We start from the raw sequence: 15,652 nt of genomic DNA, 5'->3' as shown, positions 1-15,652 counted from the left end.
TCTAGCTGTCCCTTTGCTGTCCCTGCGCTGGCATTTCCTGTGTCTCCATGGCTCACCGGTATTTCCTTGTGCCTCCTGCTGGGAACAGTGCTTCTCAGACCAGACGCTCCGAACACGATGGGGACCCCCGTGAGCAGCGAGCTCTGTTCTGCTTCCTTGTGGGGAGCTCACCGAGGTCCCTGCTGTGCGTGACTCTAGGTTCAGAGTGCTCTGCTTCAAGAGCAAAGGAAGTGGGAGGCTGAGAAGAGGGAAGCGCTCCAGGTGCAGTGTAGGACGCTGGAAGAGCAGAGCCAGAGAGCGCATGCGGAGGCCCTGGACAAAGAGAGGAGGACGGTGTCAGTTTTGCAGAATAAAACCCTGGAGTACCAGCAGGTGGGTGTCTCCATAAACCTTCATCCTCCCACGCAGAGACAGGCTGGCTACAGAAGTGAAGCCAGAGCTGCCAGGTTCTCTTCCCACTCAAGCCAATGACTTGCTGTGTAGCCGTGGGCACATCACTGCACCAGCCTCGCCTTCTGAGCTCTTTTGCACGTCCACTTTCCTAGCACCTCACCATTTATAGTGTAAACACCCCCCCCGGGGCAGGGCTATCTTCTCCATTACATGGGGAGGTGAAGGGACTTGCCCAGGTCACACAGGAAGTCTGTGGAAGAGCAGGGATTCAAACCCATGTCTCGCAGCTCCCAGGCTAGCGCTTGAGCTGCTGGGCCATCCTTTCTGTGTGCTTGTTAATTGATTGTTAACTAACTCAGCTGTGGAGGTTTGTTCCAGGACACAATTGTTTGATCCTGGTTGTGGTTCACTCTAGGGCTCAGCATTGCGTGAACCACCACCAGCACCAAACCTTCGTGAAGAGTCGCTAGTTGCCTTTACAGTCATGTGGGTTAACTCATGTTAATTTGCAATCAATGTGTTACCACACAACCAGAAACCCTTGTCTAGACAGGGCCTTTGCCTCGGTTTTCCCAGCAGTAAAATAGGGATAATAATACTTCACCCACCTCTCGGAAGCGCTTGGAGATCTTCTGCTGGACGGTGCTGTCAGTGCGAAGTGCTATCATACGTTTACATGGAGAGCCAATGGTCTGGCTTGCTTCTAGTCCCACAGTGTGCTGTGCTTTAGCAAACCTGTGCAGAGCCACACTGAAGGCAGAGGGTCCGAACCTCTCTTCCCATTTCTTTGCGGCAGAGGCTCTGACTTCTAAAACACTTCGCAGAACTAGGAAATTAAATGTTCCCCTGACTCAGCTGATCTGGCACAATCACCTTTTCCAGGGAGCTGCAAAGAGGTGCCATGGTTATGATTCTTTTTGAAGGAGCTTGTAGCATCAAAAAATGGCTGGCAAAATATTCTGCGATTTTCCAGTGGCTCCAGAGTGATGGGGAGGAACTGGCAGAGCTCATGGGTTCCGGATTACTACTGCTACTAATTGTGTGATGTATCCAGGGTACAATCCAGACTAGTGAGTAGCTGTGTCACCCCTGCCCTCTAACCTGGAGTGCCCTTTGCACTGCTTTGCTGCTGTAGCCTCCAGTCTGGCCTGCTCACGAACAGCCTCCAGCATGCAAGTCACTCCCAGCTACACCAGCCTTGGTTACACTGCAGGGTGACCTCAACACACCCCCAGTCCTAGATTTCCCCCCAAAACATAGGTTCTGTACTGCCCAGTCCTCTTCTGGACAATACACATTCATAAAGACCGTATTTCTTTAATAGGAATAATATGCACACTTTGTTGCCCCAAATGGAGTGTCCCTGACACTTCAGTTTAAACTCACTGGTTTAGATAAAACAATAAAACAACTTTATTAACTACAAAGAGGGAGATTTTAAGTGAGTACAAGTCATGAGGCATAAAAGTCAGAAATAGTTACAAGAAAAATAAAGATAAAATGCAACTGGTGCCTAATTTAACTATGTTAAATTCAAAGCAAAGTTTTCTCACCACATGCTCTCAAGAGTCTTACTGACCAAACTTCTTAGGCCAGGAGCCCTTCTTCTGTTTAATGGCTGCTTCCTGTGTCCCTTCTCGTGCAGTGAATCGGTGGACAGAGAGAGAGGGTGAAGGAGGGGTGCCTGGGAGTGTCTGCCCCTTCTTTTTATAGTCCTGTTCCCCCTTTGAGACGCATTTCCAGCTGGGAGCATGGCAACAGGCAGGCTGTGTGGACGGGAACTCCATGCTGTCTCTTTGCTAAGATGTAGGTTTTTTTTGCCTGCCAAAGAATGGCCACTTAGCAGCTTTATTTACATCTGGCTGAGGCGACAGCTTGGGCTTTGCTCTGAGGAACTGGTCTGGACACTCCCCAGTCGTCTCTGGAAAACATGCTTTTAGTCATGAGATCAAATTACGTTTATAACTTCACAGATAACACTGCTACATGCATTTTGCCATGACATTACTGATCAGCAAATTATGGGTTTTCAGACGGTACCTCACCAGGCATATCTTGTACAAAGCTGTTTAAGGTGTGGACATGAGGGTATATTCTGTCACAATGCAGGATTACTACTGCTACTAATTAGGGTTTATATTTGTAAATCAGTTTATAAACATAAACGAATCCGCTTGCTCAGACCCTGCTGTGGAGGTCAGTAGGGAAGTATTGTCATTCCCATTTTACAGATGAGAAACTGAGGCCCGAGCAGGGAAGTTGTTTGCTCAGCACCAGACAGTGGTCAGAACCCAACTTACCAGACCACACACCTCAGGAATCTGCACTGAGCAAGGGCCGACAGCTGATTCTTTGACGTCACTTTATTTCCCACGTACTGTGCTATGTTTCAGGCTAAGCCCCCCCCCCTCGCACTGTATGTGGAGTAGCCCATGAGTGGCAACCGGCTTGTGGCAAAGCCAGTGTGTCGTGATGGGGCTTCCCGCAGGACAGAGCGTATGGCAGCCTGAAAAGGGCTCACTGGGGAAAGGCAGAGGATGGGATGGCTGGAGTTACAGCAGGTTCCTCCCGGCTTGTGTTGTTGCAGAGAATTCAGGAGCTGGAGCTCCACGGCCGCTCGCACCAGCAGGAGAAGCAGGAGGCGCTGGAAGAGCTGCGGACGTTGCTGCAGGAGGAGAAGAAGGTGGCACTAAGGAAACTGCGCGAGGAGCTGGAGCAGGTGGGGATGGCTGCCAGGCCAGCCCCCGATCACAGAGAGTGAGGGAGTGAGGAGTTTAGGGGCTCATGGACATGGAGGAGGATGAGATCTGACCAGGGGCGGCTCTAGGTATTTTGCCACCCCAAGCACGGCAGGCAGGCTGCCTTCGGCGGCTTGCCTGCGGGAGGTCCCCGGTCCCGCGGATTTGGCGGCACGCCTGTGGGAGGTCCACCAAAGCCACAGGACCAGCGGACCCTCCGCAGCCAAGCCGCCAAAGGCAACCTGCCTGCCGCCCTCGTGGCGACCAGCAGAGCACTTGGCGTGCTGGTGCCTGGAGCCGCCCCTGGATCTGACTCCCCAGCAGGAGGGAAGCCACTAGCTCATCCCTCCCCATCCCCCAATTGACCCAGCCTGCTTGAATATGGATCATTCTGTCCTATCCCAGTGAGTCTGTGTTTTGAGTGTTGTGAATGGAGCTTCACAGAGGGTGGGGGAATCAGGGCCCTGCACCCCCCACTTCCTGCGATTCACCGTGACTGTCAGCCAGCCAGTGAAACAGAAGGTTTATTTAGACGACAGGACACAGTCCAAAACAGAGCTTGTAGATTCAGAAAACAGGATTCTTCACTCAGGTCCATCTTGGGGGGCAGGGAGCCCAGACCCTGGTTTTGGGCCTCCCTCCATTTCCCCAGTCAGCTCCAAACTGAACCCCCCTCCAGCCCCTCCTCTGGCCTTTGTCTCTTTCCTGGGCCAGGAGGTCACCTGATCTCCTTGTTCTCCAACAACCTTCAGTTGGCACCTTGCAGGAGAGGGGCTCAGGCCATCAGGAGACAGGGTGTCGGCCATTCTCTGTGCAGCCAGGATCACACTGGCCCCTTAGGGCTCTGCAACAATCACACACCCCTAGATACTTACGAAATGCATAGGGGAAACTGAGGCACCCACACAGCACTCAGAGAAAACATTGAGAACATTCCCACTTCGTCACAATCCCCTACTAAGCAATTGGCTGTAATGGGTCCTCCCAGCAGGTAGAAACAAACTCACATTACCTGCACTGCAGGAAAGGGAATCTGCATCTACATGTGACGCACAGCCAGGAGCCTTGGGGCTGTAGCAGTCCAGATATTCTGCTGTGCTCGGAGCTGGGAGTCCTGCGATTGCAGCAATCCTGATGTGCTGCAGTGCTCGGAGCTGGGAGTCCTGCGATTGCAGCAATCCTGATGTGCTGCAGTGCTCGGAGCTGGGAGTCCTGCGATTGCAGCAATCCTGATGTGCTGCAGTGCTCGGAGCTGGGAGTCCTGCGATTGCAGCAATCCTGATGTGCTGCAGTGCTCGGAGCTGGGAGTCCTGCGATTGCAGCAATCCTGATGTGCTGCAGTGCTCGGAGCTGGGAGTCCTGCGATTGCAGCAATCCTGATGTGCTGCAGTGCTCGGAGCTGGGAGTCCTGCGATTGCAGCAATCCTGATGTGCTGCAGTGCTCGGAGCTGGGAGTCCTGGGAGAACAGAAATTTCCTTCCCGGTGCATTGTTGCTAAATCCTGTTTTTGTGTCCCTCACCCTAGGAGAGGGCTCGTGAGAGTGATCGGCTGAGAGTGAGGCTGCAGCAGCTGGAGGAGGAGCAGAGCCACTTGCGGGCTGAACAGAATGAAATGTCCTCCCGGGAGCGGGAGGCGCAGTCCCACGCTGAGCAGGCCGAGCGCTCCCTGGCCAGGGAGATCGGCTTGGCCTGCCAACGCCTCCAGGACCTGCTTCCCGAGAGAGGCAGGGGGCTGATGGCTCATGGGTGAGGCCCTTTGACCTCTTGAATGCGGCATGATTTTTAATGCCTTTGGAGGCCCAAACCCTGCCATCTTGCCCAGCGCTGAGCAACGCAAGCAGGCTCGGCTGCATTTGTTCTGCACCTCCTGGGAAATTCACCTTTGGGCAAAAGCCAGCCTAGGCTTCTGTGGTGCCTAGGCCTTGGGCTGGCCCTCTGCCCGGGGGGGGGGAGGGGTTTCACCCGCTGTGTCCTGAAGGTCCTTTCCTTAGGGCTGGATCCACGCCCCTGCTGAGAACAGCTGGTGTTTCCACTGCCCCCCAAGGGTGGGGAGGATGGAAGCTTTCGTTGCCACCAGGCCTTCTGTAGGGGCATCCCCACCTGAAGCTGCAGTGGAGAGCATGCCCTGAACCAACTCGCACCCCACCCACTGGCTGCCCCTTTCCCTACTGGTGTCCGCTGCCTGTGGGCCCCCAGCTCTCCCCACAGCGGGAGCACCACCATCACACTGTAACCTCATGGTTTCCTGGGGCTCCCGTGGTCCCCACCCCAAAGAGCTTGCAATCAGTTTGTGCTGGGTTTGTAGGGTGCTTAGCACAGCGAGGTCCTGCTCCGTGGCCGGGGACCCTGGGTGTGACCGCAGGACAGATGATAACAGTCACCAGAGAGACAAGGAGGGACAGGTAGGAGCCTTTACTGGACCAGCTTCTCTTGGTGAGTGAGACACGTTCATTGCCTTTTGCTGGAGCATCGGGAAGTTGGTCCAGTGAAAGATCTCACCTCCCCCATCTTGTGTCTAATATCCTGGGACTGACACGGCTACAACTACTTGGCCTACGATAATCAGCCGAGGCCGCCGGATTCATGAGCCGCTGGGGGGCTTCCGGTAGGTCCACAAATTCCAGGGCTGGTGCCCACATCTTCCAATGGGATAAGCTGCTGAGCCATGAGTAGATGCCAGACGCCTACGTCCAGCCTGAGAGCTGTGAGGAGAACGTTGTTTGAATCTCTCTGTCTAGGGTGTCCATCCCCGTGGTATCTGGGCACTTCACCGTCTTCAGTATTTATCCTCACAACCTTCCTGTGTGCTAAGGCAGGGCTGCTCTCATTGCACAAAGGGAACTGAGCCAGGGATGCTGGTCAGGGTCACTCAGGAGGTCTGTGGCAGCACAGGGACTTCAATCCGGGTCTCCCCTAGGGACGTTAATCTGACAGCGCCATTCCCAAGTGGGCTCTGCCCAGCGTGAGCACTGCTGGGAGTGCTGCCGGCATAGCCCCTACTGGCACAGTGCTGGGCTCTGCTCCCCCGGACAGAGAGTTACGAGGCTGCAGCAGACGCCGAGTCCTTTAGCTCAGGCAGTAGACGCGCACGCTGTGAGATCCCGAGATGCCAGGGTCAGTCCCACACAGCTGATCCGTGGAGGCCCAGACGGGTTACATGGGTGTTCCCCTCCCAAACCGCTGCTTGTTTCCTGCAGGAGCCCATCTCCCCTCTCGGCCAGCCACGCACTCCAGCTCCTGCATGCAGTGACCGAGGAGACCCAGCGCTACCTCGGAGCCTTGCAGCAGGAGCTGGAAGCTCAGAACCGCACCGTGCTTCACTTCCAGGAGGAGAAGGTGATTCGAGAGAAGTGTGGGGGGAGAAATAATTTCATTTCCCACTGAGCCAAAAGCCGTGGTGGGGCTTTCAAAGGGGCCGGGTAGTTTGCTGACCTTGGTGGTTATGCTGGCCAAGACGAGGGGCCTCATGCTTCAGGGCAGAAGCTGCTAGCCATAGAGGCAGGAGCAGTGTTCCCCTCTCTGGGCAGTACATTGGGCCAGATGCATTGTGGGCTTTTCCTTTTCCGTTTGCTGATGCATCAGGAAGTGGCCACTGCCTGAGGCAGGGTGTGGCTCTAGATGGCGCCCTGGCCTGACTCAAGGCTGATAGAGCCTGTGTCTCTCTTGTCTATTTATTCTGTAAGCTCCTCAGGGCAGAACTTGTCGCACTCTGTGTCTATGCGGCGCCCACACAACAGGGCTGTGATCTCAGCTGGAGAGGGCGCTGCTGGAGTAATAGAAAGCCAGCAATGCCCCTGGGGTTACTGCCAGTCTGGGGCCACCAGCAGCTTCTGGCCTTGTGCCCTGGGCCCTGCCTCTCTAGCAAGCTGTGACTAGGTTCTGCGGAGGACCAGCTCCTTGGCACAGTGCAGTGGTGGGGGCAGCAGCGTCCCTGAAATCCAGACATGGAGGGCTCCATGGAGTTAAATATGCCACGCGCTTGGCACAGATCCCTGTGCCATATGGATTGCAATGGTTCATTTGTCCCCTCCCTAAATGCTCAATGTGAAACAGATGAGATCTGGTGTCCGGTGTCACCGCAGAGACCAGCCCTTGAGCTGAATGGCCCCCCAGTGCTTCTAGTGCTGAGCAGACAGCTGCCCACAGGAAAGGGAGAGGAGGGAGGACACAACCTGGCGGAGGAGAGAAGCCGTTAAAGGTGCCTTTGTGGGCAACCCTAGCACCACCCCTGTGCTACACCAGTGTACGGGCAGCGGGTGGCCATCAAGGGTGTGTGACTTCACCCTGACAGCAGCAAGTCCCTTCTACCTGCAGGAGTGGGAGCTGAGGCGGCAGCGAGAGCAGCTTCACTTGGAGAGCAAGGAAGCCCTGGAGGCCCTGAAGGAGCAGCTGGTCCAAGTACGTCCCTCTGGGAGCCTGGCACGGCTCTGCCCTGGGGGGCATTTCTCCCACTCCCCCGTCCCGTGAGGCTGGGCTGCACCCAGCACTCTTCAGCCTGGGCTCCCAGTACAGCTCAGCAGGGATTGTGCCTGATGCTTCACACCACCAAGAGAGATGCTGAGACTGGGCTGGGTAGCAAAGCCGGCCATAGCCCAGCCTTCCGCTGCTGGAGACCTGGGGCTGGATTCCCAGAGCCTGCTGTAGGGTGACCAGATGTTAAGGGGAAAATATTGGGACCACCGTGGGGGGGGGACATTTTTTTTTTTTTACACTCACCCGTCCGGGAGTTCGGCGGCAATTTGGCAGAGAGCCCTTCAGTCGCAGACGGTCTTCAGTGGCATTTTGCCAAAAGACAGACGCACCTGCCACCGAAATACCACTGAAGACCGTCCGCGACTGAAGGGCTCTCCGCCGAATTGCCGCCGAAGACCAGGAAACAAAATATCAGGACAAATGGCATCCCGACCGTACTCTGGTCGGGATGCGGGACAGACGCCTCAAAATCGGGACAGTCTCGATTTTATCGGGACGTCTGGTCACCCTATCCTGCTGCTTCCAGAGCGGGAGAAAGGGTGTGGACACTAAGTGATCTCCCCTCCAGACTCTCACCTCTGCCCCCAGGCAGCCACCTTCATCTCCCCACCCCGCCCCCAGGATCTCTGCTGCAGCCCTCTGGGTTGCCTCTCCCACCCATAAGGACGTTCATTCTGGTGGCTCTGTGTGGCTGAGAAGGGAAAGGCTGGAGTACAGGGACATGCCATTCAGGCTGGGTCAGTGGAGGGAAGGTCTCTAGCACCTCCCCTAGTCATAGGCTGCCAGGATCCCAGCTTCCAGCCCGTGCACCATCCACCCGGCCATGCCTCCCCCTGGGATCGATGGCTTCTCCGATAAGACCAAGATGAGCCTGGGTCTGAACCGCCCTCCCCAGACCTTCAGATCTGGGTGCAAGCACTGCAGCTAGGGTGACCAGACAGCAAGGGTGAAAAATCGGGGCAGGAGGTGGGGGGTAATTGGCACCTATATAAGACAAAAGCCCCCAAAAGCAGGACTGTCCCTATAAAATCAGGACATCTGCTCACCCTAACTGCCGCAGCCTGTGTCTAGCTTCCTTCATGAGTGAGAGACATGATGAGTCCCCTACCGGTCAGTTCCTCTGGCCCAGGGCGGGTGGGGAGGACAACGGGCATGTGAGGCTGACTGGCGTCGTCCTGCAGGAGCACCTCCAGGAGATGGCCAGCCTGCAGCGCAGCCAGCTGAAGGAGGCCGGGGACGGGGAGCAGCAGATGCTGCGCCAGCAGCTGCGGGAGAAGGACCATGAGCTGCGGGCCATCCAGAGGAGCATGGCCCACTGGAAAGACCAGACCACCTGCAAGCTGGCCCGCAAGTTCGAGGAGGAGCTGAATGCGGCGCTGGAGACGTGAGTGAATAGCTGGGGAGGGAGGGAAGAGAGATCCCACAGGCAGTGTTGGGGCCCTACCCCCGCCAGCAGCCAGGCCTCTGCTCCTCATTGGGCTTTGAAGTGCAGGACTCTAGCCCACATCTCCAGCTTCCTCGAGCAAGCCCAGAAAGGGAGGGTGGCAGCGTGTCCCCAGTGGCCAGTGCTCTGGGCTAAAGGGGCAGGAGATGTGAGAGCTGCTCCCGAGTGAATCCCCCATGTCTCTTCCACAGCCAGAGTGACGCGCCACAGGAAAAGTGGGGGGGCCTGGCAGGTGGCACCAACGTTTGTGCTGGGCCCAGCAGCCCTGTAAAGTGGGGAGAGTAACCTCGCCCCCTTGGCATAGCGCCCTGGGGCTGGGCTGACTGCTCGCAAATCAATCGGGGATGCAAGAAGGCCTCAAAACTAGCCCCCCCGCCCGTCCCCCCAGGGCCGGCTCCAGGGGTTTTGCCGCCCCAAGCAGCCAAAAAAAAAAAAGCCGCGATTGCAATCACAATCTGTGGCAATTCAGCGGGAGGCCCTTCCCTCCGAGCGGGAGCAAGGGCCCCTCCGCCAAATTGCCGCCGAATACCTGGACGTGCTGTTCCTCTCCGGAGTGGCCGCCCCAAGCATCCGCTTGCTAAGCTGGTGCCTGGAGCCGGCCCTGCCCCCTCTGCCCAGCTGGGCAATGGCTGGAGGCTGGCGCCAGACTGTGGAGGGCTCTGGGGGCTCACACTGTGGGTCTGGGACCCCTTAGGAGGGGTGAGGGGTTGGCCTGCCTGCCCCAGCTGGAACCCGTGGAGGGTTTAACCGTTGACGTCAGCAGGAGCTGAGTTAGGCCAAAGCTGAGAACTTCTAAAAATCCCTCCCTGGAGTGAGTCAGGGAGGAGACAGGTGGGTGGCTGGGGCCAGCTAGAGAGAGCAGCCTGGAGACTGAGCGAGGCCCTTGCTCCCTGGGCACCGCTGGGTGTCGGAAACCCAGTGACAGCCGGGTGCTGCGCTGGAGCTGGCTGCTGGGGGTGGCTGCGGCAGCACGAGGCGCTGCGGGAGATATTTCATTCTCCGGTGCCCATTCAGGCCTACACTGTCTGCTGACATGCTGACAGTCCAGTGATGGGGACGCCTGGTCATCGGGACCCCTCAAACTGGGCTGAGACCCCTCAAACTCGGTTCACCCAGCCTCTGAACAGCCCCCTGGTGGTAACAGGTTTTGGCCACTACCATCCTGGCCCAGGTTGACAGCAGTGACCACAAGGTCACCCAAGCCAGCTAGCTTCCCTCATTGGGATCTCACCCCTCCCCTGGAGCCCACGAGCCGCTGGCTTTCCCTGGCGCCAGGCTGTTCAGTGAAACGGCTGCGCCTTTCCCTGCAGCGGCAGTATGGAGTTTGTAAGGGCAAGGTGACCGCTGGCATTGGCATGTGCAGAGCCCTGGGCGCAGGCCATGCGCCGAGCACCCCGGGGGGGCCATTGTCGGCAGTTCCCGTAGAGCGGACTAATAACGACGTTACTAGCCTGGCTGGCAAATGGGATCCCGCTGCTATCGGCTCTGGTGCTGGATCCCTGTGTTTCACGGGGGATGAGCTGGGAGGCCCCAGAGTCAATGGAGGGTTTGTCCCATTCTGGGGCACTCACCGGGGTTAACCCTTTGAGCCCTGGCTGGTTTCTGGGGGATGGTACCTGGAAGCGGCCAGGGCCTCCTGTCCTGTGCTCTAGGGCAGCTTTACGCCGGTGTCACTTGGTGGAACCCAGCAGGGGCTCGGCACAGGGTGGGTCGCAGCTGGGAGCTGAGGGGAGAGGGTGAGATTCCCGCCGCCCAGGCTCCGTGCTGTCCCGAGTCCTCCTGGAGCCCCACGTGACCCCTCCCCAGGCCCACTGTCCGCCGAGAGCAGCAACCAGGAGCTGGAGCTGGAGGCTGCAGCCTTAGCTGTTCATCCACTGACACGTGTCTTGACTGTTAAACCAGTGGCTGAGTTTGACCCTCGGGTAGGGCGACCAGACAGCAAGTGTGACAAATCGGGACAGTGGGTGGGGGTAATAGGAGCCTGTATGGGAAAAAGACCAAAAAAGTCGGGACTGTCCCTATAAAATCAAGACATCTGGTCACCCTGCCCTCGGGATGTATGTGGGGTGGGGGTGGCTGTTACTCTGGGGGATATCGTAGGAATGTTTGGGATGGGGAAGGGTCTGTGTGGGCCATTTGGGGCCCAGTCCCAGAACCAGTGTGTGTGTGTGTGGGGGGGGGGGGTTCCATGCAGAGGGCTCTGGCCCTTGCGCCTATTCTGGAGAGAGCCTACACAGCTCTCCGCTGCCCTTCCCGAATCTCAGCAGTGTCTCCCCCTCTGATCACCATTCACCCTACACTGCGTATATTGCAGTAGGACCCTGCCGTGGAGGGAGGGGGAGTCGCCCCTCGAGGAGAGACTGGGCTGCCTTTCCTTCCCGTGCCACCTGCCCATGAGGGAATGTGATCTCCCCCCACAGGCGCTTCTCCTGGGACAGACCCAGGGGCCTTCGCAGGAGTGTGGAGAGCCTGGACGCAGAAATCGGGCGGCTTTCCACGGTAAAGGAGAAACACTCGCCTCTGGCTAAAGTGAGGACAGTGAAGGGGCCCCAGCTGGGTCAGGGAACCTCTCTGCTTGGGTCAGTCTCACTGGGAGGGCACATGGCAGCTCTTCCTTGGCTTGCCAGGCATGGGCCGCTCCCAGCCATGTGCTGGGTTGAGATGGGTCTGTGGAGCAGGGGATTGTAATGGGCAAGGCAGGGAGAGGCTCAGGGAGATAATGGTCCAGGAGGCTAGAATCCAGCCCTGGTGCAGAGTAGTGTCAGTGTTAGTAGCTGATAGGTGCCATAAGCTGCAGGGCTATTCCAGTGGCCCTAATATCTCCCAGGCACCTTACGTGTCCTGCAGCCATGTGCCCCTGGAGAACTCACGGGCCAAGCAGAGGCAGCCAGGGCTGGCACTTGGACATGGTGGCGGTGCTTCAGGAAGCTGCACTCCTCCCTCGGAGACAGCTCGAACCCAATCCCAGCTGCAGGAGGCCTGTGCGGCTGGAGGCGCTGCCTCTCGCATGAACTGACCCCTTATGCTCCATGAGGATCCCATGCCCCCCCTTGGTGTATCTGAGTCCTGAGCCCCAGTGTCCTGGCACTATCCAAGCTCAGGAAGTTCCATTCTTCCCCTCCCCCGATGCCCCCTGCACGCTCAGTTGGACACATTCTACTTCATCTCTTGGTAGTGTGGCCGTGTGCTGTTAACCGGTGCCCCGTTCCACCCCAGAGATGGCTGCATTTCAGGGTTCCCAAACCTCTCCTGCCTTGTGGGAGTGTTATGGTGCTTAACTAATTAGGGTTTGTCAGACCCTACTGTGCATGCAGCCCTGGTATCGTGTGGCTCACCCAGATGTCTCTCAGCATAGTGGGGAAACTGAGGCTCACTGCGCTGACTTCTCTGTGGTCACCCAACAAGCCTGTGGCAGTCAGGATCAGAACCCAGATCTCCTGGCCTAGTTCCAGGCTCTGGCCCCCTGACCGTGCACCTCCCCAGTGGCCAGGTGGGAGCAGCCTTGGTGTCTCCGGTGTGCTGGGCCTGTGTGCCTCCAGCCGCGCTCACCGTGGTCTGACCCCTGGCTAAAGTGTTCTCCTTTGTCTTGCCCACAGGACCGGAGCGAGCACACCCATCTCTGCCCCACCGCCTCCGCCCCACTCGGGCAGCATGGCTTTGTGTCCTCAAAGCTCCTGCGCCAGCTGCAGGGCCGTGTGAGGGAGCTGCGGGCAGAGAACGCCCTCTACCGGGGGGGCAGCCTGGAGGACCTCGCCGCCCTGCGGGCAGAGCCAGGACAGACGGGCAGAGAAAAGGTAATGGGGCCAGCGCGTCCCTGCAGCCTGGCCTGGGGATTAGCTGCGAGCTGCAGGCTGTGACTGCCCCGTTCGGCTGCCCCGGCTCTGCAGCCATGACCTAGCAGTGCTGGGTTCAGCGGCCCAATCCTCAAAGGTATTGAGTTGCCTACTGCCCATTGAAAGCCATGTAGGTGCCTGAATACCTCTGGGGCCCTGGGCTGAGTGTCTCTAAGCTCCCCTTCCTGCCCTGTCACTGTGGCTTTCCTCAAACCCCCTCGTCCCCACCCACTTCTTGATTGTCTCCCACACGCCCAACCAAATCGCTTTCCTCCTGCCCCCTCCCTATATTGGGCTGCATCTGCCACGGGCTGGGAAACCCTCTCACCCAGCTGTGTCAAGCCGCACGGGTGGGAAGGAGCTCAGTTGTTCGGAGCCCAGCTTGTGTGATTTTTCTCTTTTCCCTGTTCCAGAGGCGCCTGGCAGCAGCTCTCTCTGTCCCACAGTTCCATGGGGCGAGCTGTAGGAAGTAGCGTGTGCGCTGCTGGGGAACACGACGCTGAGCAGGTGGAAGAGTCGTCTTCTGTGGACAGACAGTGGGTGGTGGAGGCCTGGCTATGGCAGGGGTGGAGTCACTCTCCACTTTGGGGGTATCCAGCGGCGCATTCGCTGCTCCCGGGAGTCAGGAAAGAAGCCGATCACAAGAGTTTGAGAAGGACCCAGGACGCTCTCCGCTGAGCAACTTGTGTGGAAGCGTCCCCGTCACGAACTCTTGGCTGCTGTTTGTGCTCCTGGGCTCAGTTGCCGGCTTGGTGAAGCAAGGCCCTTGTTCCCTTCCGATCAGGCCCCTTGCAGTCGGTGGGGGGAGACGGGAGTGATCGGTCAGGGAGGGGATCTAAGGCTGGGGCCAGTCCAAAGAGCAAGTCCAGGCAAACACTGGAGCCCAAGTGGAAGAGTCTCCGGTCAAATATTCCAGAAGCACATGCCTGCCCCTCACAAGAGGGCTGGGCGCAGCTCTGGCTGGTTGGGCTGCAGGAGCTGAAGCTGGCTCAGGATTCTGCAGCTTGTTTTTGTTGCTGGTTGCTGGCTGTCTGGGTCCCCCCACCCCACCTCCAAGTAGCAGCAGAGCCATCTTTGCAACTCCTCCTTGCGGTGCTTTGCCAGCTTGCAAAATGCAACTGGGGCAGGTCTGTGTCAGAGCAGCCTAGACGTCAGGTCTGAGGCCTGCAGCGGAGCCAGTCTCTGGGCAGGCTAATGAGCGCAGCTGGCCTACAGTAGGCTGCCTGATTGGCTGCAGCCCCTGACTGATGGGCAGTGGCAGCAGGCCAGCAATTAAGCCCAGCAGCAGTGGTGTTTGGGAGTTGGTCAGAGCATTTGCCCACGGCTGTGATAGCTCCTGTACCTGCTTGTATCCAGTCCTACATGTGCCTTGCCTCAGTCCAAGTAATCCAGCGCTGCCCCTCAGCTCTGAGTTCTAATGCCAGCTCTTCCCCAGGCTCCTATTCGTGGCTACTGACTCCTGTTCCAACCACTAGGCATGACTGCCCACCGCCCCGTCTCTGAGCCTGGGCAGAGGGTGAGTTCCAGGGGCAGTCAGCACTGTGAAATGGTCCCGATAAGCTTGCTCGCTCCACTGCAGCAGTCTTTGTAGATGTGCTGCTACAGTCTAGCTTCATTCCCTACACTGGCATATTGTGTTTAAATGCCGATGGGGCTGCTAAAGTGGATGGTGCTCAGTTTTTTTGCCGCAGAGCTTCAAACAGTCTTTAAAAAGCCCAGTGTGTTCATGTGAAAGGTAAGACTTTGGCCTCCTCAGGGGGAACCACATTTTTGGTGCATCCTGAAGACCAGCCGGCAGAGCACTCCCTATGCCTTGCAAGCCATGGGTAACTCACTAGTCCTAGCCCCGCCATATTGTGGCATTAAATACCGTACCAGCACAATCAAGCCATCTGTACCTCTTATTACATGCAGGGTGTTTCCAACTACTGTCCATTCCAATGGACCAGTGTATTGCAACCATGGCTGTAGATACTTTGTATATAAATACAATACGGCACGCTCGGAGCGCCTGGTTTTATATGTATGGGGGAGAGGGAGGTTGGGGGAGGGGGGGTAATTTTGTTGGGGGATGTTTTAAGAGCAGCGTGTCAAGCAGGCCCCTCAGGGCCGTGTTTGGAGCCAGGCTAAAACTGCAGTAGCAGGGTGACAGTGGGGGAAGAAACCATAAAACAAGGGGACCCACAAATACTGGAGCTGTGTGACACCTTTGGCCAGAATAAATGTTTTATCCCCCACAAAATGCCTCCTAGTTGCATCAGTTTCTAGTCACATTTAATAACATGCACAGTACTGCAGGAGGCAAATTGACCTCATTGGTGTCAGACTGTAGGAGGTGACCAGGGAGATTTGTTCCAAAATAATCCGCCTGCAATAGCGTCAGCAGCAGAGAGACCCTACCAAGGGGCGGTAGGACTGGAGCAGAACCGTTTTCTGTGATGCTAAGAGCTCAGGTCTAGATCCACAGAGGGACGCCGGAGATCCTCAACCCCCCTGCTCAGCTTCTACCTAATCCTGTAGTTGGCAAGTTTCCCCAGGCGCCTCTGTGTCTAGTGGTGCACATGCCCAGAGCCGCCAATGGCCTGACACCGCTGCGCATTGGGATGCCCATGTTCCTTTGTGGAGCTAGTCCTCAGCACCCAACACGCACCTGCTGTGCGGAGCAATGGTGACAATGCCAGGCTTAATCCCCGGAGACGGGTGTGGGGCCAGGAGGTTGGTCAGGAGAAAAGGATGTGAATGGGTCTGCGATAGGTGACAGAGCAACAGGC

The 15,652-nt window shown here is 57.4% G+C and overlaps 1 protein-coding gene across 1 annotated transcript in view; it reads left to right on the top strand.

Annotated features, from left to right (window-relative positions):
* Nucleotides 1-14,875, top strand: part of LOC120385915 (trichohyalin-like) — a 58,109-nt gene extending 43,234 nt beyond the window's left edge. Inside the window, exons 19-27 of the mRNA XM_039504483.1 lie at nucleotides 199-372; nucleotides 2,981-3,112; nucleotides 4,657-4,877; nucleotides 6,329-6,467; nucleotides 7,446-7,529; nucleotides 8,786-8,988; nucleotides 11,469-11,547; nucleotides 12,645-12,842; nucleotides 13,295-14,875. Of these exons, the coding sequence (XP_039360417.1) occupies nucleotides 199-372; nucleotides 2,981-3,112; nucleotides 4,657-4,877; nucleotides 6,329-6,467; nucleotides 7,446-7,529; nucleotides 8,786-8,988; nucleotides 11,469-11,547; nucleotides 12,645-12,842; nucleotides 13,295-13,354 (1,290 nt within the window). The 3' untranslated portion in view covers nucleotides 13,355-14,875. The remainder of the gene's footprint in view (nucleotides 1-198; nucleotides 373-2,980; nucleotides 3,113-4,656; nucleotides 4,878-6,328; nucleotides 6,468-7,445; nucleotides 7,530-8,785; nucleotides 8,989-11,468; nucleotides 11,548-12,644; nucleotides 12,843-13,294) is intronic.
* The last annotated feature ends 777 nt before the right edge of the window (nucleotides 14,876-15,652 follow it).

Source organism: Mauremys reevesii, linkage group 18 (genome assembly GCF_016161935.1).
Source record: "Mauremys reevesii isolate NIE-2019 linkage group 18, ASM1616193v1, whole genome shotgun sequence".
Classification (NCBI taxonomy): Eukaryota; Metazoa; Chordata; order Testudines; family Geoemydidae; genus Mauremys; species Mauremys reevesii.
The sequence above is the reverse complement of the archived record's forward strand: the minus strand, read 5'-3'. Positions and strand labels throughout refer to the sequence as shown.